Source organism: Falco naumanni, chromosome Z (genome assembly GCF_017639655.2).
Source record: "Falco naumanni isolate bFalNau1 chromosome Z, bFalNau1.pat, whole genome shotgun sequence".
Classification (NCBI taxonomy): domain Eukaryota; kingdom Metazoa; phylum Chordata; class Aves; order Falconiformes; family Falconidae; genus Falco; species Falco naumanni.
In genome coordinates, this window is record NC_054080.1 from 74,087,118 (window position 1) to 74,114,540 (window position 27,423).

At 37.8% G+C, this 27,423-nt stretch overlaps 1 protein-coding gene across 3 annotated transcripts in view; it reads left to right on the forward strand.

Annotated features, from left to right (window-relative positions):
* ZFR (zinc finger RNA binding protein) overlaps positions 1–27,034 on the forward strand; it is a 46,769-nt gene extending 19,735 nt beyond the window's left edge. Inside the window, exons 8-20 of one of the 3 annotated variants that reach the window (XM_040579573.1) lie at positions 3,333–3,633; positions 4,553–4,746; positions 9,235–9,354; positions 10,334–10,479; positions 10,848–11,010; positions 12,651–12,856; positions 13,092–13,242; positions 14,690–14,831; positions 19,793–19,890; positions 20,712–20,807; positions 23,634–23,745; positions 23,856–23,953; positions 24,681–27,034. In XM_040579573.1, the coding sequence (XP_040435507.1) occupies positions 3,333–3,633; positions 4,553–4,746; positions 9,235–9,354; positions 10,334–10,479; positions 10,848–11,010; positions 12,651–12,856; positions 13,092–13,242; positions 14,690–14,831; positions 19,793–19,890; positions 20,712–20,807; positions 23,634–23,745; positions 23,856–23,953; positions 24,681–24,860 (2,007 nt within the window). In that variant the 3' untranslated portion in view covers positions 24,861–27,034. Of the gene's footprint in view, positions 1–3,332; positions 3,634–4,552; positions 4,747–9,234; positions 9,355–10,333; positions 10,480–10,847; positions 11,011–12,650; positions 12,857–13,091; positions 13,243–14,689; positions 14,832–19,792; positions 19,891–20,711; positions 20,808–23,633; positions 23,746–23,855; positions 23,954–24,680 lie in introns of those variants that run through there. The other 2 variants (XM_040579574.1, XM_040579575.1) reach the window with 2 other exon arrangements.
* The last annotated feature ends 389 nt before the right edge of the window (positions 27,035–27,423 follow it).

Consider the following 27,423-nt stretch of genomic DNA (forward strand, 5'->3'; position numbering starts at 1 on the left):
GGCCCTTGCAAACATGACAGCAACCAAGGTAATAGCAAACAAACAATACTGCCAGTTGAGTGAAGGAATGCCAAAAAGGCTGAAATCTTCTCAGATTTTGATAACATGTTGCTGCAATGGGGCGCCTAAAATCCACGCAGCGCATACCATCAAAATCCTCACAGCCATGTCCTTGAACCAACAGCAAAAAGCAGTGGCAATTTTGACTCACATTCTTAACTGCCTACCAAACAAGGTGATTTAACCCTTTAATGCTTTCCCTGCTGTTACTCTGGATAAGAGAAGAACCGCTGCGACACGTTCCCATCATAGCCTCCTACTACATTAGCATCTACAGAAAGAGAATTATCGACATTCAAAGTGTAAACAATATCATCTTCTTTTGGATTAACATTATACATAGGTGGAAGGGCACACCAAACAAGAATTGGTTCAGTCAAAAAGTTTGAAACATCGCATGCCTTCTCTGAACATACCTCTGGGGGCATTCCCTTCATTCCCTCTCTTTTTTATGCAAAGAGAAACACTTTTACCATAACAGAGAAGCCCCTATTTACATCTCTGAGCCCGGACACAAACCGCAGCTGTATGCTCCACCAGGCTCAGGGCAGAAATCTTTCATGTAGTTACATAGCTATATATCTCTACAAGCATGCAGACACCTATTAAACACTAGATAACCATGTTTATCTTTCCTATTCTCCTTCACAATACCCAGCTGTTCTCTTGTTATGAATCCTCCGTTCCCACACTGCTTTGCTTAACTCTTTAACAGCCTCGTATTGCACAGGCTGCCACTCTCGAGGTTGATTTGTCTGACAAAATACTGAACATGCCATAGCGACTCCCAAAAACCCTCACTTAAGTGCTTCCCACTTGCATTCCTGCCACCAATCCCTCAGACCCCCTTTCACCCTCCCCAAAAATACAATCAATGCATCAGGAGAGACAAGGGGGTGGGGGAAAGGTCTAGCTCCTTTCCCAGATCTGTAGGACCTGGATCAAAAGGTTTATCAGTGTTAATGAAATCATTGTCCGAGTTGTCCTGGTCCTGTGTTGTGAGGGTCACTGCATTCAGCGACAGAAGCTTTGGGGGCAGAGGAGGTGTGGACAGAATCGCCATCACTGACGGTGTCTTGAGAAGAGTCGTGCTGTCGGTGGAATTTACAGCTTCAAAGTCTTAGAGTTTCTTGGCTGCTCACCTGTCTCGATGCAGGTTGTCCGCCTGGTGCGGCCAGCCAGACGATCATTCAGCCAAGACATCTCCTCCGGAACACAGCCCTCTTCCACGAGCTGTCTTTTTTCCGTCCTTATTCTTCCAAGGCTTCGGAACACCACCATAGGGGTCACCATTTGAGGAGATTGAGGCACGGACTCCCTGATCTGACTATAAGATCCTTCATGAGTCCATATACGTCTCTTTCTGGGGGCGAAACCTGATTCCCCATTAGGGATTTCCCACAGCTCACCTCTCAACTCCGGAGGGATTTCTGGCCGGCTCCTGCTTCCTTTCAGCAGATCATTCAAAGTTCTGTGGGATTCGCTGCATGTCGCTCAGATAGGCGATTCGAGAGCCCTTCACGTCAGATCCTTAAACGCATCACGTCGGGGTCACCAATTTGCGGCGAATGAAGAGACGGGACGCAGCTTGATGCAAGCCAATGTCAATTTATTGTACAGAAGCACAAGTTTATATACACTTTCAGAAGCTGCGCGTTTTAAACAGATTGGTTCTTGAAGCTAAGCCTTGCATACTAGGCAATCCCTGATTGGTGGTTAACTACCATCAATTAAGAGCAAGGTGTTACCTTTCCTTGGCACCATCCTTGGCGCCATCCGTCTCCCACCCCCCTGTGCTCTGTAAAGATGTCTCATCATGTTAATTGTTGTCTAGACAAGCTCGAGCACATTCCCCTCAGCTAACTGATCGCCACGCATGGTCCTAGTTTCCAGCCTGCTCCTGCACAAAGTGGCATCAGTAACATTGTTCCTATTAAAATTAATAAATCTTGTAGCAAATGTAAAACATTTTTTCCACAAGAGCAAAAACTATAATTCAGATAGATTTGGCTAGTGTTCTTTCTTTCATTAATAAGTTGAGGCATCGCATTTTTAGGTTGTGCCCTGTAACTCCATAGGTGTATGGAGTATAGTGGATATTTATATATTTGGATGTAGCTTTCTTTTCCTCATAGTTTCTAACCACTACTAATGTAAGTTGTAATCAGTGTAAAAATGAAATCTCCAAGAACTCTTATTTCTGCGGTACACTGAAGAATCTTGTGCCCTCTACTGGGAAAAAAGTAATTCTGAAGAGTTGCTTGAACTTACAGTATTGGGTGACACTAATATGTGTGTATTCTGATGGGGAACATTCTTTAAAAAGTAGGAACAAAAACCTGAAAAGTGTATGTATACAGTTGTGTGCATATCTTGATAGTGTACATGTGTTTGCATTAAAGGCATGTCTTGCAGATTTGTAGGTTTTTTACTACTATTTTTGAAACCTAGTCTTTAGTTTTGATTTCGCTTATTTTATTCTTACGGACTACCTGCACTACTTTTTCAGGTGTGATGGTCAGCTGTCACCAAAAAGTAGTAGTATTCTATCTCCAGCTTGCTATGAAAGCTTATTAAGAAGCTTATTGCTTCTTAAGAATAAGCGTGTACCTCTTTACTTTCTGTGCAATACTAAAGAGCTCTGAAATATACCTCACATCGTCCTTAACTATCTCTGCAGATGTGCTTTTCTTAAACTAAAAACAAACAAACAAACAAAACAAAACAAAACACTTTTGCCTAAAGAATCTCTTCAGTTTGCTATTTAACCTGGCAGTTCTTTCAGTATGAATACTCTTAAAATGTGATGATCAAAAGAGACAGTGTTGTTGAATCTGAATTAAATAACTTACAAGTATTATTTGGAACCAAAGTAGTTTGATATACTACAGTTTTGAGGGGAGAATAAAAAGCAACCATGCAACAAAACAGTCATGTTGAAACAGTTGGAGCAGAATGCATCCTTGAGTTGTACTGGCTTATGAATTTTTTGGCTTTCTGTTCTCATCTACACTGTTTTTGGAGTAAATATCTGAATTTCTAGTGGAAATAAGCAATGTGAGATAATTATTAACTATTTCCTTGTTACAGATTACAAGAGTTTTTACGCACCCATCAGGGGCTTTTTGCCAAGATCACTTTTCATAAAGAAGCAAGAGCTACCTTCTTAGTTACATGGATTTTTTAGTTATTGATGTTTGTGTTACATCATTTTCTGTAGTTATCTCAAGGAGATCATATAACGAATTTTGAATTTCTCTGCATTCTTACAGGTAGTAAAGTTGCACACAAAACTTGGCAAACCCATTCCTTCAACTGAGCCAAATGTGGTTACCCAGGCTACTTCCTCAACAGCCACATCTGCTTCCAAACCAACTGCCTCTGCTTCAAATATAGCAACTAGCAGCAGTACTGTGAACTCCTCTGTTGCGTCCTCTGCAGTGAAAATTCTTACTCCCACGACAAACACACCACTTAACACTGCATCCAACAACAAAACATCTTCAACCGCTGCTAATATACCTGTAAAGAAAATATCTACACCGAAAATAAACTTTGTTGGCAAGTACAGAAGTCAGTCTTTATTTTGAAACCTAACCTATTCTATATTTTTTTAAGACTTAGTGCAGCAAATACAAATTTATTTAGTTAACTTTATGCATGAGTAACTGTTGTGTTTAAGAGAATTACTGATATGTGAAAGTAAGAATATATACGGAAGTTTTGCTTCAAAATTTTTGGTGTTTTCTGCCCAGTTGTCTCCACCTGACCTTTCCTGGAGGCTTCTGCAGCCTTCATAAGAAGCCCACCTTGGTTTCTTATGTAGTAGGTGATGGAGTACTGCAGTTTATAGTCCAGTTGGTCGTAATTTCAGTTCACAGCTTGAGCTGTCAAGGCAACCTGCAGCAGGTTGGCAGTTGATAACTGGGCAACTGAAACATCCTTGTAACAGTGGAAATCTAGTAGTGGAAATGTTTGAAATGAGTATGATAGATGTTTAGAGATGGGAAGCAGCTGTTCCACAATAAGCTATCAGGCTCTTGAAGGAAAGATCTATGCAGTTGCAACGTTGAGGATACACTACCTTTGCTAGTACAAACATTATAAGGTTTTGAAGTACTTTTTTGGATCCAGTTAAAAATCTGATGACAAAAAAGAGATTATTAAAATGTGTTTGCTGAATTGTTCCTGTTCAGCCCTATCTCTTCTGAAAAAGCTTGAAAATTACTTAGGAACATTGCAATGGTATAAAGGAAAGGGTTTTTTTGCTAAAATAAAACATTGTGTTTACATAACTTCAGTGTTGTTAAACTTACTTTTAACAATATTTTAATTGTATTTAAAATATGGTTAAGTTTTAACTAATTTTAGAGGACTGAGAATGCTTTGGCCACAACACAGGTATTTGCAAATAAAGTCTTCAGTTTGCACATCATATGTAATCACATTCTCGTTTTATAAAAGTTAATGATTTAACTTTTTTGATTTGTAGGTGGCAATAAGCTTCAGACAACGGGAAGTAAACTGGAAGAAATGAAATCAGCTGAAAGTATTAAAACAGCTCCTGCTACTACAGTGCAAGCACAGGAAGTGAAATCAGACACAGCAGCTGAACCAGTGACTCCCACAACTCTTGCTGCTTTGCAAAGTGATGTCCAGCCAGTGGGCCATGACTATGTGGAGGAGGTAATGATAAGAAAATGTGCATTATTTTTAAACTATTTTATTGGAAATTTGTTCAACATGAAACAATCACAGAAGAGTGGCTGAGGTTGGAAGGGACCTCTGGAGGTGATCTGGTTCAACCCGCTACTCAAGCAGGGCCACCTGCAGCCCGTTGCTCAGGACAGTGTCCAGAGAGTTTTTTAGGATCTCCAAGGACGGAGACTCCACAACTTCCCAGGGTAGCCTGTGCCAGGGTTCAGTCACCCTCTCAGTAAGAAAGTGCTTCCTGAGGCTCAGAGGGAACATCCCGTGTCTCGGTTTGTGCCCACTGCCTCTGGTGCTGTCACTGGACAACACCAAAAAAAGCCTGGCTCTGTCCTCTTGGCACCCTTCCTTCAGGTATTTATATACATTGTATGCATATATATATATATATGCACACACATGTAACGTATACGCAGCCTTCTCTTCTCTAGGCTAAACAGTCCCAGCTCTCTCAGCCTTTCCTCATAGGAGAGGTGCTGCGGTCCCTTCATCATCTCTGTGGCCCACTGCCGGACTCTCCAGTACATCCACGTCTCTGCTGTACTGGGGAGCCCAGGACTGGACACAGGACTCGGTGTGGCCTCACCAGAGCTGTTGTGGGGGGAGGGGAAGGGTCTCCTCCCTTGACCTGCTGGCAATACTTTGCCTAATGCAGCCCAGGATGCCAGTGACCTTCTGTGCTGCAAGGGCACGTTGCTGGCTCATGTTCAGCTTGGGTGTCCACCAGGTTTTTTCTGCCAAGCTGCTTTCCAGCTGGTGTCGCCCTGCACACATTGGTGCATGGGGTTGTTCCTCCCTGCGTACAGAACTTTGCACTTCCTCCTGCTCAACTTTGTGAGATTCCTGTCTGCCCAATTCTCCAGCCCATCCAAATCTCTCTTCTCTGGATGTCGGTGCAACCCTCTGGCGTATCAGCCACTCCTCTCAGTTTTGTGTCTTGAGCAAAACTGCTGAGGGTACACTGCCCCATCATCTAGATCATTAACGAAGGTGGTAAACAGAAAAAATGCTAAAATTGGCAAGCTTTTTTTAAAAGTAAAGAAACTTCACTAGCATGGAAAACTGTATCCACTTCTTAAAACACTGTATTTCCTGTCTTAAGGTACTACTTTGCTTTTCTAGTACCAATAATGCAACTACATTTAAATCTACCATTGTTGCATTTTAGTAGCACGCAAAATTTTACATGCGATTCAATACCCCAGAGTTAAGCCTACAACCATCAATCCATTTTGAGGTTGCATCTACAAAGGACATTACTATACCGTTAACAGAAAAAATCCCCCAAGTGCTTGGTTCCTAAAGACACGATTCTGCTGCAGTTTTCAAGTAGTTGACCGACCCCCCTCCTAAAAACTACAAAGGCTCCTCTGATTAGTGAGGTATCTTTCCTCCCCAGTTACTACCTCCAATACCCAATTATAGCCTCCAACTCCTGTAACATTGCACACTGTACTTGAATTCCAAACCCGCTATAACTGCAAGAGTTCACTTTGATATGCCTGTCTAGAAGACTGCAACTTAATCTAAACTCACAGGCGCTGTGGTCTGCTCTGGACTTGAAACCGCTAAAATTGCCTTTACCTGTGAAGGCTCACCATACTTAGTCATATTCACACTACCTGAAGGCATTTCAAAGTTAACAAATCACTTCTAACAACGCAAGAATCTCCCATCTGTGGCCTGTCTCAAAAGAGCAGGGGCACAGCATGAATATCACCAAGATGAAACTCAGACAGTTAAAGGACTCCTTACCATCTTAACACAAGGTTAATTAAATGAGACTATCACATTTGCACACTCTCTGTCCAAACATTTTGCAATGCCCATCTCTCTCCACCATCATCCCCACGTTTAAATCGGCCAACTTTAGAGTAAAGGCATAACTATGTCTCTCTCCAGCACTGAATCAAGAATGCTAACAGTCTTCACACATGAAAGACAAGCCAATATGAGGCTGCTCACTTCACACTGAATAGACACACAGCAGTTCAGGTGACCTATGGAGCATGCACACACAAAGAGAGGACTGGTATCACCAAATTCCACATTTATTCCAGGCTCCTACATAGAAGGATTAATACAATTACTTAAAGAAGTAACAGGCAAAGTTTGCAATGCATGCAGGATTATAACCCTAGGCTCTTAATACCACCACTAGCAGAAAGCACAAACTGTAAGGTATTGCTATAGTCAAAGAAATGTCCTGTATTTGGTATTTGCATGGCCTAATGCTTCTCTCATTAAGTCATGGTATTATTACTGGGTAGTGCACACAAAGAATTTTGAATGAGGAGGGCAGCAGGATATTTTATGCATTGACAACACTGTAAGGAACAAAAATGCTTCCAATCACTTTATTTACAGGTTTAAAAGGAACTTAGCTCTTTTGCTGCCTTTGATTACATATGAAACAAGTTTTCAGATGTGTTTTATAAAAACTAGTATTTCTGACCCAATAAAGACAGACATGTACTCCCTTTCCTACCTAGTCAATCCAAGCAACTATACTGCTTACACTGTTAGAACAGCAAATAGGTTATCAGCTCATGAATTTCCCAAGTCCAATTTGGCCCTTCTAACTGCATCAAGTATCGGTATTCCATGTTAAGACTACAGTCCTTGGACAAATTTTAATCTACCCTTCATGTGAAGGATGAGAGAGTATTTAAATAATCTGCCATGGTCACACGAACTAGAATCACAGGAAGACACAGCGACTTCTGTGCCAGTAGTAGCTTCATCATCTCTCTCAGTGGAGAGCCACCACACTGTGGGAACAGTAACTTGCTGTTTGTGGATGCTGAAATTGTAAGGAACCAGCTGAATGTTTACAAACCCATGGGGCCTGATGGTATTCATCCCAGAGTCCTGAAGGATCTAAAGGATGTTATGGCGGGACCCCTGTTGCACATCTTGGTCTTGCACAAAGGTCTTGGGAGGTCCCTGTTGACTGGAAGCTAGCCAGTGCTATTCCAATTTACAAATATGGTGTAAGGGAAGACACAGGAAACCACAGACCTTTAACCTCAGTTCCTGGGGAAATTACGGACAACAGCATACTGGGTATTTCCAAAAGTCATTTAAACAAAAATACAATCATCAGGCACAGTCAACGCGGGTTCACAAAGGGCAACTCTCGTTTAACTGATTTGATATCCTTCTATGATAAGGTCACCTACCTAGTAGGTGAAGGGAAGTCAGCAGCTGTAGTTTTTCTGGATTTTAATAACTCTTTTGATACTGTCCCTCACAGCAGCCTTCTAAACAAGTTGCTCAACTGTGAGGAGAGCCTGAGGACTCTGGGTTTGTCTAGTTTGGAGGAAAGGAGGCTGAGGGTGACTTCACTGCTCTCTACAGCTTCCTGAGGAAGGGACATGGAGAGGGAGGTGCTGATCCCTTCTCCCTGGGATCCAGTGACAGGATGCATGGAAATGATTCAAAGCTGCGCCAGGGGAGGCTCAGACTGGGCATCAGGAAGCACTTCTTCACCGAGAGGGTGGTCAGGCACTGCAACAGGCTTCCTAGCAAGGTGGTTGATGCCCCAAGCCTGTCAATATTTCAGAGGCATTTGAACGAGATGACTGTTGCGGATTTCTTCCAACTGAATCTGTTCTTTGAAGTTGATCAGAAATTATTTTATTGCCTTTTTTCTGATGCAAAGTTTAGCGGGATGGTGGATGTGGTGGTGTTTCTGCATGTCTTCAGCTGAATATTTAACAGTTAAATACTTTGAGATATTCTGAGAAAGGTGTGTATCCTATGAAGAATCACACAGATTCTTTGTGCTTAGGTGAAGTAAGTGCTCAGATCAACATGATGTTGTTCTATAGGTTATCCCTAGGAAGCACTGACTGAGATTCCTGTAAAAGTTGCAGCCTAAAGTTCTCCTTATGCAGCAGAATTTTTTACAGCCATTTTGTCAAGAGAACACCCCCACGAACGTCACCAATAATGTGTTACTTTCTGTTACTTGCTATAAAAACTACAGCACCGGGATTTCTAAAGAGCATATATCAGAGAACTAAGGTCTTCAACTGCGAGTGTCTGGTTTGCCCTCCCAAAACAACTTGCTATTTTCAGCACTTTTTTAAAACCTACAGATTAGTCTTGTAGCCAGAATTTCTGACAGATTTAGGAGGCTCACCTGTGTTTTAACTATGCAGATAAACATCCATTTGTTTATCTGTTATCCTGGTTTCTAAGAATGCAATAATTTTATTATTCTATAAATTGTTCATTCAAATACTAGTAACAATCTTAGAGGACTAGTTGCAATATTAAGTCTTTCACAATTGAAAACTGAAGGCTCTTCTTTGCCTTCTTTCAGTTATTGTCTGAACTTTTTTAGCATGTTTTGAGATGGGTAGATGTTATCCAGTGTCACCAAATTAGACTAATTTTTACATTGGCTTTGTTTGATTTTTTTTTTAAAGCCAAATATGTTTTAAATTTATTTTCCAGGTAAGAAATGATGAAGGAAAGGTGATCCGCTTTCACTGTAAACTTTGTGAATGCAGTTTTAACGATCCTAATGCCAAGGAAATGCACTTAAAAGGGAGGCGACACAGACTTCAGTATAAGGTTAGTAGAAATGCTAATGCTTCTGTCTGAAAATCTACCAGATGTTAGCTGTCTGATTACACATGCTTACATTTAAAGACTAAAGTAGGTACTCTGAGTAGATAGCAAATATAAAAAGGTAGAGAAATAAATTTTTTAGGGAGTGTAGTCTTTAAAGAAGTAATGCAGACTGTTAAACTATTTTGTTGGGTGTTTTTTTTTGCTTTGGGCTTTTTAAAACATTTTGGACATTGCTTCCATGCAACCTTTGCAACATTAAAATACGGTACAACACATGCAAGCAGCAGTATGTTCTTTATGTCGTTTACAATAAACTTCAAATAGTTCAAATAGTGCTCTTGTTTTTGGCAGAATTAGCCATATAAACCCTTGGTGGAGACATTTGAAAAACAAATGTTGCAGATTTTTTTAGTCATGAATGGAGAGACACGTGTACCGAAATATGGCGTGCATTTCGATTATTATAAATTATATTAGAAGAATCTGTTGTGGTGACAGGAGATACAGTGGGCTTGCACAATCATGAAAGGGATGAAAGAAGAGAAAAAACTGCCAGAAAATTGTATTCAGTAATTCATGATTATGCCCCTGTATGAAGGACCCTTTAGGAAGAGGGCATCAGGAGGCACACTGTAGTCAAGGTGAAATGTTTTTTCAGGCTATAGAGAGTCATTGTGCTACAGAATTGAACAGCGAATCACTCAGTATTTCATGTAACGTTTTAATCTGAAATTGCTTTGTTCTCATATAAGTGAAGAGGGAATTCATGCTATTTTGTAGTATGTTGTTGTTTTTTCCTCCAAAATACTGGGCACAGATTTTTCTTCTTCAGCTACTCATTCAATGCAATCTAAAAGGGCATTTTACTCACTTTGATTTTTATCATAGCCCAGTAGTGTATGTTAAATATGTCAGAAGAACTCTATAATCTTGAGATGAGAAGAGGAAAAACATTTTATTCATTGTTTTTCTGAACTAGAAAAAAGTAAACCCAGACCTACAAGTAGAAGTAAAACCCAGTATTCGAGCAAGAAAAATTCAGGAAGAGAAGATGAGGAAACAGATGCAGAAAGAAGAATACTGGAGAAGGCGAGAAGAGGAAGAACGCTGGAGGATGGAAATGAGGTAATGCATTCTCTTTTATCAATGAATGAGACAAAGCTGCAGTCCAGTTCTTTAAAACTTAACTCTGCTTCTGTAGTTACTTGTTTTGAGAACTCTGTACTGTCTTGTTTTAAATTAACTTGTCGTTATCCCTCTGGGGTTTTTGTTTGTTGCTGTTCAAGCCCTCTGAGGAATGTAGACTCTTCTGAATTATTTTGCTGCATTAATTTCAGGCCCACTTTCAAACTAACCATTCATCTTAGTTACCCTCTGGATTTCACTGGTATTTGCTTATGACTGCTAGAAATGAGGACATACAAGTATTTCTTTAGAATGGTTGCAAGTATTAATTGCTATATAAAGAGAACACTTTGATTGATGCACTTCAGGCGATATGAAGAGGACATGTACTGGAGGAGAATGGAGGAAGAGCAGCATCACTGGGATGACCGTCGCAGAATACCAGACGGAGGATATCCTCATGGTCCTCCTGGACCTTTAGGCCTGCTGGGAGTTAGACCAGGAATGCCTCCTCAGCCCCAAGGACCAGCTGTGAGTTTCTTAATTTGACAAAAAAAATATGAAATCATACTCACCTGGAGGTACAGTTAAGAACTACTAGTTATTCAGTGCTACTTCAGTTGTCTCTGGTGTTTCTTAATAAAGAATTTGGAAAAGTGAGGAAGAAATTATATGCTAATGAAACTGTGCAGGTAGACCTGTCTTCCAAAATAAGTCCACTGAAATGACAGAAGGATGCCTTAAAACCCAATATTGTTTCTTCTGATACACAAGTCACTTGAAACTTGTGTACTACTTTTAATTTTATTTAATTACATTATACACCATTATTTATCTAATTGTGGACAAATGTATGGATAAAAATTGGTTGGATCATTCACTTTCAGAGGATAGTGGTTAGTGGTGGGTCATACTCTACCTGGAAGTCTATAACAAGTGCAGTACCACATGGGTTTATCCTGGGATTTGTCTCATTAGCACCTTATCAATCATCTGAAAGGTGGAGTGAGTGCACACTCAAAAACATTTGCAGCTAGCATGAAACTGAATCAGTTTGGGGTGGGAAGAATAGGTGATACCTTTGAGGGCAGGGCTGCCATCCAGAGGGACCTAGGCAGGCTGGAGGAATGGACTAACAGGTACTTCATGGAATTCTGCAAGGACAAATGAGTAATGCTGCACTTGGGAAGGAATAATCCCTTGCACTGATACAGGCTGGGGAGTGACAGACTGGGTAGCAGCCCAGCTGAAAGTGATCTGGGAATCTTGGCAGATAGCAGACTCAACAAGGTGCCCTGGCAGCAATGAAAGACAACAGCATCCTGTGTTTTATTATACAGGGGCATAATCAGTAGATGAAGGCAACTTTCATTAGACCCGAAGGCAGCTTTCATTAGACCTAAAATGCAATACTACATTCAGTTTTGGGCTTTCCAGTCCAAGAAAGATACTATAAACCATAGCAGGTTCAGTGTGGGGCTATCAGGATGATCAGGGATCTGGAACACGTGAACTGAGGAATCTGGACTTGTTCAGCCTGGAGAACTCTTCAGTGTTAATAGCCTGTTAATACCTGTGCATTGTAAAGACAATGGAGCCAGGCTCTTGACAGCCTTAAGAGGCTGAGATAAGTCAGCTTAAGCTGAGACAGAACAGGAACGGATTTTTTTCGTACAGATGTTATGCAGACTCCATCTTTGGTGGTTTTCAAGAACCAACTGGATGAAAGCCCTGAGCAACATGGTGTAGTCTTATGGCTGACCATGGTTTGCACAGGAGGTTGGACTAGAGGACCTCCTGAGGTCTCTTGCCATTTGAATTGGTCTGTGATTCTATGAAAGCAATCATGGATACTTGATTTTGCAGCAGTATGCAAGTATTTCCTGGTTGATGGACAATAGATATTTATGTTGGGGAGATACGTTTGATCCTGGGATTTCATAGTTTGTTTAATTTTTATACATTTCATGTTTTTTTCAGACATGCTTGCTTGTGACTGTTCTAAGTTAAGGACACTTCCCATTTTGTTACACTTCATGTTTTGTTACATTTCAGCAATTTGAGGTTTGAATATTCTGGTTTTTAGCCACATGTTTGTTTTTTGGTCACTTACCATTTGTGAACTTGAAAGTGCACCCAGATTTCAAAAATATGCTTTTTGATCTGTTCAGCCTCTACGCCGCCCTGACTCCTCTGATGACCGCTATGTGATGACCAAACATGCTGCTATATATCCAACAGAGGAGGAACTTCAAGCAGTCCAGAAAATTGTTTCTATTACTGAGCGTGCTTTGAAGCTTGTTTCTGACAACATGACTGATCATGAAAAAAGCAAGAACAAAGAGGGAGATGACAAAAAGGATGGCAGTAAAGACAGGTTATTTTTTTAAATTACTTTTCCAGAATTTCCTATTTTCTTTTTCTGAGATTTTTCCCCACGCTGTTATCAGTGCTTTCAGGGATTCTCTTCTCTTTGAATTTTGATATGGTATGTGTCACTATGGCCTCAAGGGTATGTGGAATATGCCTATTTTATTTTGCTTTTCTATCTTCAGTATTGGCTTTAAGGTTTTTACATTCTTTTAAATGCAACTTTTAACTGTAATTCACAGATCTTTGAAAGGAGTTTTACGGGTAGGTGTTTTGGCTAAAGGTTTGCTACTCCGTGGAGACCGAAACGTCAATCTTGTTTTGCTATGTGCTGAGAAGCCTTCAAAGACATTACTCAGTCGTATAGCTGAAAGTCTTCCCAAACAACTTGCAGTAAGTAAATTTAGACCTTTGGATTTGAATTTTTGTAAAAATACTGTAAAAAATCTGTCCTTAAGTCAGATGTCTGCAGGGCTCACAGTGACACATTTCATAGCCCAGGTTCAGTTTGTTCCCATTTTCAGAGTGTTTCCATCTGAATTCAGGGACTATGCTGCATGTTTTGCTTTCTGTATATTGCATCCATACACATGTCTAGGTGTTTACGCTAGCAGGGTAGTATCAATCATCGTTTAATCAAATTTATTTAATTGGGAAATAGAAATGAACAGAAGAAAGACTATTATCCAGTTACCAGGAGCACTAGAGGTAATTTGTGCAGTGTTACAGGAAGCTTGGTGCCTGAGGGACAAAGTTCTCCATTAATACGAGTCTGTCTGTACTTATATCTTGTTTCCAATTTATATGTGTGAATGCCTTGCAGTTCCATAGTTAGTTAACTAAAGTCTTGTGTGTGGGTTTTTTCTTTTAATTTGGCCCTTGAAAAAAACCAACAAAAACAAACCTCAAAGTACATGCAGTGCCATTCAGCAGAATTAGTATAAACCACTTGCTGTATTTCCACAAGAAATGACAGTATAGAATAAAATCTCTATTCTGTGCTGAACAAAGCCTGTCTGCCTTCGTTATAGAATGCTTGTCATAGCATTAGTAGTTAAATACTGTCTGGTAAAATGTTCAGCAGAATCAGTGGCATGCTAGAAGCTTTAGCAGGATCACATTGATTAGAAAATCTTGAGTTTGCGCTTGTTTGAAGTAACAGAATAAAAGAAAATTTAAACACTGCATATCTTGGTTTGGCTTTGTGGAGAAGTCACTTATCCCTTCAGTTTCTGGAAAAAGGTGAGAGGTGCCTACAGTTTCCTTTTGGGGTGATTTAGAATTATTTTAAATCTAGTTGCAAGAAGCAGTTCAGAATAACCACCTTGTTAGTTACGTTGACGTTCTTTTTTCCCCCTGGTGTTTATCTTGCCCTTTGTTCTTAGCATGTTGTGACAGCCACATATATAGTGTACCTCGCAGTACCCATCCTGTAACTGCAACCTGAAGACCAACCGCTGCATCTTTGTGCTTTTCAAAGGCTGTTACAATGAGAAGCATATCCAGCTGACTTTTTAAGTGGCACTGAGGCTTTGTCTCGGACACTGTCAATTCTTGTTATGCAACTTGTACATGAATTTCCTTTCTGGGTAGTTGTTTTGTTTTTTTTTTTCTTCTGCATGCTTGGTGATTTGGAAGCAGTATGCAAGTCCATATATATATATATATATGTATATATCTTAATTGTGTATACTGTGGTTTCTTTGCATACAGATGTATCTGCTTCATGTAATCATATTGTTTCTGTCTTTCTGTTAAAAAGACTATGTTGAAATCCATTTTCTTTCCCATACCTTTATTGGCCACATGCTAACAGAAATTTCTGTTTCTTGATATTTAGGTAATAAGTCCTGAGAAATACGATATCAAGTGTGCAGTCCCAGAAGCAGCAATAATTTTAAATTCATGTGTGGAGCCCAAAATGCAAGTTACTATCACACTGACATCTCCAGTTATTCGGGAAGAGAACATGAGGGATGGAGGTTGGGAAGCTGTTAAAGATGTTACTTCTTTCTCACCCCCTTTTTTTTTTTAATTGTTTATCTGTTCTGCTTAAGATGGCATTAAGGTCCTGGAAGGCAACATGCTGGCATATGTGTTTGATTGAAATAAGTCTTGGTAAAGAACAGTTGGTTAAAATAAATGTTTATATGATGCGTTTATTTAATTTTTAAAATTTCTAACTTCATGTCCAACCTCAGCTTTCTGGAAAAGGTACAAGCTTGATGATTTTTTCCCCTCTTCCAAAATTATGTGGAAAACTAAGTATTTTATAGCAAGTGGCTATAAACTGGCTTTCTAGAGCAGCCTTATCCTGAGAGAAGTATTTTATAGCTTTAGAAAAAATCAAATCCCAAGTTTTCGGGTTTAAACTGGATCAGTATTACCATCATTTACACATTCCAAATAGCAGTGTCACGTAAAATGTTCTTTTATAATACTTTTGATGGTAACAGTACTTCTAACTTTAAAAGACAATGCAATTTTTTTCCAGCTCTCTGAGGTTGCTTTTTGGTCTGGAGTGCTTTTTGAGTATATATTTAGGCTCTTGGTATTACAATCAGTCTTCTATCCAACTGGCAAACCCAGACTAGTACAATAAGAAATGGCTTTGTTGTTGAACTGAAGCAGAAGGTGGAGCTTGTAAATCAATTTACATTTCTGAAGTTCAGTTTCTCTGGTGCCAGCAGTGTTGCTTTAGGGTCTGTTCTGTAACACTTTCAAAGTTCCAAAAGCTTTTAAGCCAACAAGCATGATTAATGTCTGCAGTACATTGGTTCTTTTTGTTTACGGGTCAGATAAAATTAACTTTTGTTTCCTTTTAATCCTGTATTTTCATAGTTGAAACATAGGCAAACAGGGTTCTGGTGTTTGACAGTGAACCTACAAATAGGAAATCTGAGCCTAATTTAACACTTATTATACGCAGGTTGAAAAATTGTATGTGTGTATGTATACATGTGCTTGTGTATATACGTATTTATATAAGCCACGGAGGTTTTTTATTTCATCTCATCATTACATGTCCTCTAAAATACTTGAGGTTTTTATACTGCATTAGTAAATGTCCTGTAGCTGTGACTAGGGCATTGTAAGCAAGCTGTGTTAACAAAGTCGTCCTGCATAATCAGAAGGAAAAATTTCAAGATGCATTCTCTGGTTTGGATGACTTCTGAAGAGTTTTTAAGAGTGCCTTGTACATGACTTTTTGGCTGTGCATATTATTTCTAGCTGTAAAGGCTTTGTACATGTACTAGCACACCCAACCGATTGTAGTTGTTTTTTGACAATCTAAGTGTAACATGACTCTTGGTTTGTCTGTGCTGAATCCAACTACACATATTATTTAAGTTTATAAAGAATACTTTAAAAGATTTGATTATTAAATTAGATTAACGATTAAATGAAGTTAACGTTAAACCCCATGTTTATTTCTTAATGCAGTGTGCAAAATTTTAATACTGATTTCTGCCACAATACTCAGTTTCAATGAAGTGGTTTCTGGCCTAATATTCTATGATGTGGACTGAAAATAAAATAAATCTCAAATTACTACCATCAATCCCTTGATTTATGCCACCTAAAGGAAACAAATCTGTATTTTTGTCTGACCCACACTTGAGTTAAAATTTATCGTTGTGAGTTTATTCACTGCTGAATGCAGTACTGCCTCTAGGCAAGCAAAATCAAGTTAGATTTATCTTCAAGACACTGAGCAGTGTAATATGGATGTGCAGAAAAGTTCACTGTTGAAACTAGAGCAAATAGAGTACTGAATTGCAAATTATTGCAGCAAAGAAGGCCTTATTATGAAGACTGCTGTTTATTTGCTGCAGAGCAATAGTATATGTTTGTGGTTTTCCTTACTGCAGCTTCTCATGCTCTGTGTCTTACAATGGTTTAAAGTTTTCATTTTCTTTAGCCTGCTTGGGGAGCTAGTTCAGGTGATAAGGAAGGCTTTACCGGAAGAATGAGTTTGAGTAAAGATGAGACTGAGACTTGCACGTGGAGTAGAATCATGTTTGAAGTGTCATAACCCCATTACATGATAAAAGGCTAAAAAAATAAATACAGTGAAATAAAATTGTTAACCGCATAGCTACTGTTTCTTACAGTATTGTGCGTTTGACAGTTTACCAAATCTGACATACTCAAAGTGTTCTTAACCCCTGCTGTGGAATCTTTCCTTCAGCAAACAAAGTGTACATACTTATAAACGCATATATGTGTGCGCGTGTGTCTTTTTTTATCCTTAGCTAACAGCCCCGGTCCAAAGCCTTCTAGCAGAGGGACTTGATTCCTGTCAGGGGTTGCTGCCAGGACATCGGAAGGATTTTTGACCAAGGTTTTCTAAAGCTCAGTGTCACACCTGCCATGCTTTACGAAGGAGGGGGTTTGGATGCATAGTCCTAGCATCTACTGTTACTTTGTGTTTTGGTTTGGTTTTTTTTTCTTTTTGTCTTTGTCTTTCTCCTAGAATTAAGCAGTGTTCACACTAGTCTTGAAATAGTTGGCTGGGTAAAATGTATTTTACATAATAAAACATCAAAATTGATCTACCTGTTAACTTTTAATGAAGAAGTAGTGTGGACACAGCATGTCTAACTGAAGATTAACCCCTTATATTTAGGCTAGTAATAAGCTGCATAGGGTAAGAATTCACACTTGCTTTTGTAAATTAATTCAGTTTTTTGTCTTAGCTTAACAGAGTGGTAGGTTAGGCATCTGGATTTAGTTAAATAGTCTTTAAGGGGTTAATCCTGAAATGTGAAACAGATGCAAAAATCCACAGATTAAGTATTACAAGAGTATCTTTGATAAGTTTTTTCAATGTATTATTCTCAGTGCAATAGGTGCCTTCGCAACTTCTTTCAGAGTTGACTTTCAGTCTCTTTAAGTTCCAAGGGTATTCATATACCTGTTAGTAGCACATTTTAGATCAACATTTCCAGCACTAAGATTCTCTTCTGTGCATTAAAACTAATTTTTTAGTAAAATTATTTTCCAAATCTTAAGTTTTCAGAGCTAGAAGTAATTGGAATTTCAAATTATGTAATGAATTATTGTGCTAAAAGTTTGCACAGTGTCACCTATTTGCATATTAGTTTCAGAAGAATGTAAACAATTGGCTGATTAGGCTACTGGGCCCAACAACCCATATTTTTATTTTTAATTTCTCGGTCTTACTTTGCCACTTTTTTCCTGCTGTGGGTTTTCTCTAAATGTATTCCTTGTCTCTTATATCCCAGCTGTACTCGTTTCGTCAGTTATCTTACCTGGCACCTCTTGTGTAGGTTTGGGTCTGAAGATTTTTTCAGTTTGGTTTTGTTTTATGTGAAAGGAAACACCTCTTTAAATGTCATTTGCTCTGTAAAAGCCTTGTTAGTGCACATTTTTGTCTTTCCACTTTAACATATAGCCATATATTGGAATATCTGTGTGAGAAGATACCTGTGTTCTTCTCAGATTCGTTCTTATTTTGAAATCCCTCCCCCTTTTAGCCCTGTGCAGAGCAATGGGACTATCCTATAAAAAACGTTCGAATCTGAATGTAGTACTTCAGATTAAATTTAATTATTATATTGCAAAGTTGTACCACCATGTTCATTCATGGCTTTTGACCTCTTGGTATAGTAAATTATCCTGCTATTTATTTTACATTTTTATAAAATAGGTGGTTTCAGAGCTGTCTTTCTGCAGCTTCTCTAAAAGCTTCTCATTTCAGGCATGTATTATGAGTCTTAATACACCTTTTTTTCTTAAAATTTTATTTTATTCTCTGATTTACCTAAATTTATATCTTGCTGGATTAAACTGTATTGTTCCATACAGCCAGCTTCTGTGAAATGAGTGCCATCGAGTGAGGGCTTTTTGCTTTGTCTTGTCTGGTATATCACCAGTTATGCTACCAATAAACTTTATTACTAGTCACAATAGCCATTTTCATAATTAGTAAAACAAAGAACTTTTGAAGCTGGTTACTGCCTTATATCTGTGCAATTTTTAGGTAACCTGAGGATACCGTTTCACATTGTTCAGTGGTTTCAGTTTCATTGATCAAAACACTTCCGAAAGGGACTGTGGTCTCTTCCGTTTCAGTAACAAAGCAATCAGCTTGGTAATTGAATCCTTCTCTGAACATTTAAATACACAAAAGCTGCTATATTTTCTTTATCTTTCAGACGTTCTCTTTGTTTTTAAACTGTTCCTTGCTTTTCTTTCTCCTGCTGAATTTCCAGCAAAGCAGTCCCTTTTCAGATCCTTCCTTGGCTCCTGAATGATACTGGAGCACATACATTATGGGCCGAGGAATTTTGTTTGTATGAGTAAGAGAGAGGGCACTAGAAAGTAGTAGAACTCTCTAGTACTGAAGAAGACTTCACATTCCTTTAGCCAGGTTTTTAAAGCAATATAATTCCAAGTTTAAAGTGTGGTAAAAATAACTTCATTACTAAACATCTAGTGCTTTTGTTATGCTTAGTTTTTCTTGTAAGAGTAGGTCCCAAATAACACATGACCATTAAAATTTACAAGAAACCTAAGTCTGAATATTTCTACTTGGTTAAAGTGGATTTTTGTGTTCCTTCTGTCTTGTGTTCTCTGTGCTGGTGCACTGTGTCCAACCATCCTTCCTTTAGTATTTAATTTTAGGGGATATGTGTTTTTTCTGGTGTTAGCTTAAATAAAGAAATACTACGCATTGCATAATCTGCAATGCATTTGAAAATAATCTCAGAGCTAAAGTATAATATGCTCTTGATCTTCATATTGGGTTGATGCCCTAATCCTAATTGAATGGCTTTTGTTGAACATTTACGTTCGTTGTTCAAGGGTTTGAATTTCAAATGGCATGTGTGACATTGAAGCTACTTTAAGGAAGTGTCTTGCTCACCTGGTCAAACACCCATTCCTCACTGCATTTTGCCAATTCAATCCATTTTAGATGTAACCTCGGGTATGGTGAAAGACCCACCGGACGTCTTGGACAGGCAAAAATGCCTTGACGCTCTGGCTGCTCTACGCCACGCTAAGTGGTTCCAGGTTCGGAACATCATTTTACTTTCTTCTTGTAGCCTTATGAGAGATTAGTTCAGTTGCAATATAAATGTTTAATTGTGTGAAAACACTCAGCGTTGTTCATGCGAATAATACTTAATATTTTTCGGGTCCCTAAATTTAAATGTAGAAGTTCGAGTATGGAGGAACTGCTTTATGCAGTTATTGCTCATTTGACATGATTTTTTTTTTCTGGTCATTGAGAAGGCGACGTTGAAAGCTTGACTCGCTTGGGGTGATCATATGTTGTATATTTGTTATATATTCCATAAGGCTGCAGAGTAACTTTGCTTTAAATAATGGAATATGTGTTTAAAGCTTTGTGTTTAGATTTAAGACTTTATTTCATATTTCTTTAAGTGCATTAAGTGTAGGGAATGAAAGGTGAGAAGCAACTGTTTGGTTTAGTGACTTTGCAGTCTGGCAAAGGCACAATAAAGAAACCAAACAGATTCCCTTGACCTTTCAGTCTCTATACCTATTTCTTAAATCTTTACTTTATCCTTTTTATTTCTAATATAGAAAGACACTGTATTTACTGTTACAAGTGAATATAGGTCAAAGTGTACAGGGGATCAAGAAATGTTGTTCTTGTATAACCTGTGCACTTTGACTTCTACCACCTTAAATTACTAACCCTGTATAAAATACTGCTGTAAATGGCAGCTCATGGAATAAAGTTGTAGAATGATTTGTTTCAATCTTGTATCCGAGCTTCCATTGAACAGTGGTGTTTTAGTCTTTCAACAAGTCCTATTTGCTGTAAGTGCTGGGATTAATTAATTTGATTTTGTATTGCTCTCAAGGCTAGAGCTAATGGTCTCCAGTCCTGTGTGATTATCATACGCATTCTTCGTGACCTCTGTCAGCGGGTTCCAACTTGGTCTGATTTTCCAAGCTGGGTGAGTAATGTTCTTTTGAATGAGTGCTTTAATACACATGATACTGCCAGTAAAGAATAGGGAGGTGTTACAACAGTTTTTAAACGTAGACTTTTTCAAAAAGTAATGTAAGGAATTGAGGGCTGAGGTTTTTTGGTTTATTTTCCCAACAAATAATCCAGATTCCCTCGAAAAATTTCATTTTCTTGGGTTTTGTCATTTGGAGCTGCGTTTTCTTTTTTTTGCCCCAGAAGGAATTTTTTTGTTCTTTTGTATTCTTTGTCGATAGTATTCTTATTCTAGGTTTTAGCATTTTTTCCTTTACTTGGTATAAAATAATCTATTTTTTTTCTAACCACCTACTCTGAATTACTTGGAGTTTACAGAAACTTACTTAAAAAAATTTCAGCTGTACTCGCATAGTTCTGTGCTAACAGAAAGGCTGCTTGAAAGAGTAAATCACAGTAATTCCTGTGATTAATATGCCCCTTCTGCAATATCAGATACCACAGTACTTCAGTACAGCGTGGTATTGCATCACCGTTAGCATTGTAATCAGTGTCACTTAAACCTCTACGTTATCTGTGAAACGTATTGTAGTAAACTTAGCTTTGACTGTTTTGTTTCACAGACTAAATCCTGTCGCACTGTGCTGCTTCCTTTTCAGTTTTGGCAGGAAGAGCACTGACATTGTCAAGACAGTTTGAACAGTTGGCATTATTTCAATGAGAAATGTTTGCAGTCAATTTCTTTAAAACTACTCCTGATAGTATTTATTGCATCTGGAAAAAAATGTTGGGCAGTTATTTCTGCTTTTTAAATATTTAAATTAAGAAAAAGTAGTACCAGTTACATTTCATGAAAGATACAGTGTACAAATATAGCTTAAAAGATGCAAAGAAGTATATGAATGCCCTCTTAATATGACTGCCATGCTGAGCTGCCAAAGAGTAAGCCATGGCATACCTTTAGAAAAGCTTCCTTAGAACTATTGCAACACACAGCAAGCATGTAGATAAGAGCAAAGAATATTGTTTATTTCTCACGTTACCTGTTCTAAGGCACATCCTGGAGGGAAGAGATGTGTGAGGCAGTGTGTCAGGCCTAGCTGTGTCTCAGTTCTCACCAAAAGTGATTCCTGATTTGCTCCCAGTAGCTAATGCATTGTCAGTGACATGAATCAACATTGAAGTCTGTATAGTCAGCTGTTCTTTTGGCCTGTTGGCAAAGTCTTACTAATAAAAACAATGACAGAATAAAAATGGTGATTTTATATATAATTTCTGCTAGTCATAGGTGGAATTTCATAGATAGAAGAAATTGTATTTTTCTGGGTACAGAACTTCTAACCTGTATGCTAGAAGCCTGTTACAACACAGAGTTGCCAGAGCTTTTAAAAAAGAACCTAAGCATTTTTAAAATAGAAGAAGTCTAAATGTGGGCATTAGTAGCACCCTCTTTATGTACCTAAAAATAAAAACTAAATTAGAGGAATTTTGTCAAGTTCCTACAAGTTAGAAGGAACTATTATTCAAAGTCACGTTTTTTCAAACTTGAAATCCAGCCTTTCGTGCACACACACACACTAGGGCATCATAATTCAAATTTTCCTAGGATTAAGTTGTAGGCTTTAGTGTATTGTATGAGGATCCAAAAGAACTAGACTTGAATAAATGCAAAAACACGATCTGCTGGGTTTTTTCCCTGCTGTATTTTGCTTCATACTTGAAAACCAAATTACTTTTGCTAAATCCTGAGTGATCCAGTGGGAGTATAGAAATACCATGCTTAAGAATTGAAATTTGTCAGTTAAGTGAAGCTAAAATAAAAAGGAATGGGCACCCTTGGTGCAGGATTGTAATCAACATTGCCTATAGTTACTTGCATGCATCAGGATAGGCATTTACTCCTAGAAAGTAAAATTAAAAGGCAACATTTGAATGACTGTAAACTCAGTGGGAAGGGGAAGGACCAAACACCAAACCCCCAGAAAAACCACCAAAACCCAACACACATGCACATTGTATGAGAATTAAACTTGACAAACAGGAAACATCCATTTAATGCTGAAAAAAACCAAAGGAAAGCTGTTTACTTTTGCAAATAACTTTTATAGGTTTGTCTGGAAAAAACTGTTTAATAAAAGTAAGCTATGGAAATATTCACAGGAAATAAAGATTTAAAATAAAGCTAATAATTTAAACCTTTTTAACTAATATAAAATAACGTATAAAATTTACAAAACCTGTTTATCATCAAGGGGTTTTTACACTTGGCTAACATATGAATTAGTGTTAGCGTACATCCAGGACAAAACTTGCTGTGAACTTCAGTTTTGCTAAACTGAAGAACTACTAACCACTTAAATGCTAAACAATCACTAAATTTTTGATGCTTTATGTTTCCGTGCTGTTGTGGAAAAAAATACATATTTCTACAGCATCCCATTAATTTCATTAGGTATACTGTGTTTGCTTTACTCATGTGACTGACAGGTTCAGGTGACCCACCACGTTTCATACTCTTTTCAAACAATGCCGGACAAGTTGTCTACCTGCATGTAGGCTCCTACTGTATAAATTTCTACAAAACTGTTGAACAACTTGTAATGAGAAGTAGCATATCGGTATCATACTCAGTGTTAGTCTTGCACCAGCTTTCTTTTTATTAAACTTTATGAAATACCTGGGTTTTCTTTTTTTTTCCCATTTTATCTGAAAGCGTTTTATGATGATTAATGTTCTTCAGAATTCCAGATGCAAAAGTTCTGTATTGAACAACAGGAGGAGCTTTTTTCTGTTTTAATCTGTCTTCTAAATTGGCTGGATTTTCTTATTGTTGGTTTAGGCTATGGAGTTGCTTGTGGAAAAAGCCATTAGCAGCGCTACAGGGCCACAGAGTCCTGGGGATGCACTGAGAAGAGTTTTTGAGTGTATATCTTCTGGCATCATCCTTAAAGGCAAGTTGCATTTGATTGGTGTCTGTATACTTATGCTTAACTAATGTAAAATCTGTAATCTTGATTGAAATAAGGTGGAGATGTGCTACTAATTAACCTGACCGTTGCAGGTGGTCCTGGCCTTCTGGACCCTTGTGAAAAAGATCCCTTTGATACACTTGCTGTAATGACAGACCAGCAACGAGAGGATATTACTTCGAGTGCACAGGTCAGGAAGCATGTGTGTGTAACTAAATTTTATTAATGGTTTTGGTGGTTTTTGGTTTGTGGTTTTTTTTTTTTTAAATGGAGCTATATATATGGACATGAATTTTCCTTTCTTAGAGTACAGTCCAATCTTAACAGTCTTAAGCTAGGCAATGAACACATCACAACAGAGGATGTATGACTGTTCATTTTTGCCCTAAAGTGAACATATTTTTCTGAAAAGTTTGAAGCACTCCCAACTATGTGTATCTGTAAAGGTGCTCACTCTACAGACCATGTTACTAGATATAAAACTGCCTTGACATGTAATATTTTATGAATAAATCTTTGTGGGTGTAGTTTTCAATATTTATTATATCCACATACAGTACTGACCATTCACACTTGTATCTTAAGAGGTTACTGCCCCTGCCTCTTCATTTGATCCTATTGCTAAAGATCACTAACATGTAATGGGACGTGTGACAAGCCTTGGCTGCTTCAGTGCAAGTCCAGCAGCTAAAACACATGTGCATTATTTTTAAGCTAAGATGATGTACTTTGTATAGAAGCAGTAAATGTGACATACATGTTTTATTATGTTGATTTTGTTGGGGGAAGGAAGAGGGGATAGTGAGAGCTAAGGATATCATCATACACTGTTAATGTTCTTCATTAATTGTTTGACAAAGTACTGAAAATTGATGTTCGTTTCTAACAGAAATACCTTCTTTCTACCCTTTTTCTAGTTTGCACTGAGACTCCTTGCATTCCGTCAAATACACAAAGTTTTAGGAATGGATCCATTACCACAGATGAATCAACGCTTCAACATCCATAATAATCGTAAAAGGAGAAGGGACAGTGATGGGGTTGATGGTTTTGAAGCGGAGGGGAAAAAAGACAAAAAAGATTATGATAACTTCTAAAATGTTTGTCATCACTGCTATAATGGAAGGTGATAAAAACTCCATTTGTTGCCTTGCTTTTACTTCATTCATAATAATGTCTGTTTAAAACATCCAAAACCAACTTAGGAATTAGATATTGGAGAGAAAAACCTAGCTCTTCTGTGAGATTATGAATATTTTAATGGATGTACTGTACCAGACAAATTATGGATGGAAAGACTGCAAATGGAAACTCTGTTGTTGAAAGAAAAAGTTTCCCTCATTGCATTTTATTTAAATGTGTTGCTACCTTCTAACTTTTTTTGTCTTTTATTAACAAGTATGTTGTCTTCTTGACTGTATTTAATGCAGCATTTGTGCTTCTGTTGCGAAGTGTATTGATTTTTTATTTAGAAGATTTTTGTTTGCCTTTGACACTAGTTGTATAAGTTACTTTGTGTTAGGTAGTATAAACTGTTCCCCTCCCAATTAATACTTTACAGAACTTTTTTTTGTAAAGTGAGACCGCAGGATTATGTTTTTTTTCTAAATGTGAGGGAGTTACAGCATATAATTATCCTGCCATTTGAGTGCTCAGAATTAAATGTTTTTGCCAATCTTGTGGCATTTGTCCCCTTAGTGTGATATAACGGTGTAATTAAGACAAATTTGTGTTAATCTAATCAAGTTTGCTGTTAGTTGTGCATTAGCAGTATAAAAGCTAATATATACAGTATGGTCTTTCAACAGTTCTAAAGCAGCTGCATAATTGATCAAAGTTTTGCATGATGTTTTGGTTAATAGAAGGGCTTTTAAAACTATTATTTTAGGTTAAATGTGTAGGCCTTTGTATGATTGACTTGGTGACATAGCAAGGCCAAAAAATAACTTTCTGAATTTCTTTTCTCAACATAAAAACAAAAGTGGGAATTTCCCGTTTAGACAAAGTTAGTCATTTTCTTTTCAGTCAACTCTGTTGATGCGATATTAATGCCTCTCAGCCCTTAAAATAAATGTTTGTCATATCAGTGCCTGTGAGGTTATTCCTTATAGCTATTCCTGTATGAACTTTCTGTGATTTTTTTTTCAATAATTCAAACTTTAAAAGTGAAGTATTACTGAAAAAGTGAAGGTTATCAAAGAAAAAACCCAGAAAATTATTTGATGTGGCCATAGTGTATGCTTATGTCTCTTTCAAAAAGCTAAATATAGCAGTGGTGTAAGTAAAGTTACATCACACTGTTGTTGTATGCTTTAATACACAGGTGTGATGTGTTGTCACAGCACTACAGTGGAATACAGAAATAAAAACTAAAATTTATTAAATTACTAAAATTCATTATACACTGGAAACTGAAGTTTCAATCTGTTCTGTATGTATTATGCTTTGTTGCAAACCCATAAAACACAGATTAACATAGACTAACATTCCGGTACCTACTTTATCAATGGCTGTAGGAAAGTATCGCACATTACGAAGATCATTTGTTATTTATGGTACCATTCATTTAAAAATCCTTTTGTTCCATTTTGAGATCGAATTTATCTTTGACCTTTTTAATAAGTAAATCTTGGAGTCAGGGGGATGCTTCTCTTAGCTTTTGCTACCAGCTACCTTTTGCTACCAGCATGGCCCTATGAAATAAAAATACAATGTTTTAGAATAACAGAGGGAATCTAAAGAATCAATTCAGAAAATTTGATACAGTGTTCTTTAATCATCAGAGTGCAATTTTTAAGGGAGTGATTATTAGTGGTTAGCAAATAAAGGAAAAGTTTTCTCATTGTAGGAAAAATTTCTTACTTCAGAAATTTAGGAAGCAGAAATGTTTTGAAGTTATTTTAAAAAAAGATTACACTAGTTTCTGTTGTCCAGCTTTCACGCATACATCCAAGTATATGCTTGTTCTTAGTCTTTTTTTAAGAGGGTATCTTGCTGCCACAGTGTCTAGTTAGTCATTACTATTTATTTTGAAAGCTACAGGTGCTATTCGTGTGGCTATTCAACTCCATACCAAAGTTTCTTTCATCGTAAAGCAAACTTGTCTGTTCAGGCACGTGACCCTAAAATTTAGGATTAAAAAGGTCAAAGATGTATTTGGATTTCCTGTATTTTTGTTATACTGGCTTTGAACTCCTAACCTGTTTCTGGATCTTTTGAAATATTGTACATTTAAAGTGATTCCACATTAAATATGAAGCTGTGACCATGATTTTTGTGCTGTGGTGAAGCGTGAATTTTCAGTTCATTTCTGGGTTTCTTGCTCATTTTAATGGGCTATTTTAGGTAATTTCTGATTCTTGTTAGCCGGAGAGGAATGGAAAAACGAGGTTTTAAGAAGCACATAGCTAGCTTTGACTTTAAATATTACACTGAGCACTTAGGAAGACAAAAATGAGACCAAGTAATCAATTTATGAACAAGTAATCATTTTAATATCCTGTGTCTTGGTAATGCTAGTTGTTTACTAATAAGTAGTGTTTGCCTTTTTTATTCAGCAACTCTGTGTTACACCTTAGTCGTCATACACAAAAGAGAAGGGTACACAGCAAGAGTTTTCCCCTCAGTGCTCACCTTAGAGGAACAGTTGGTGAAAATGTG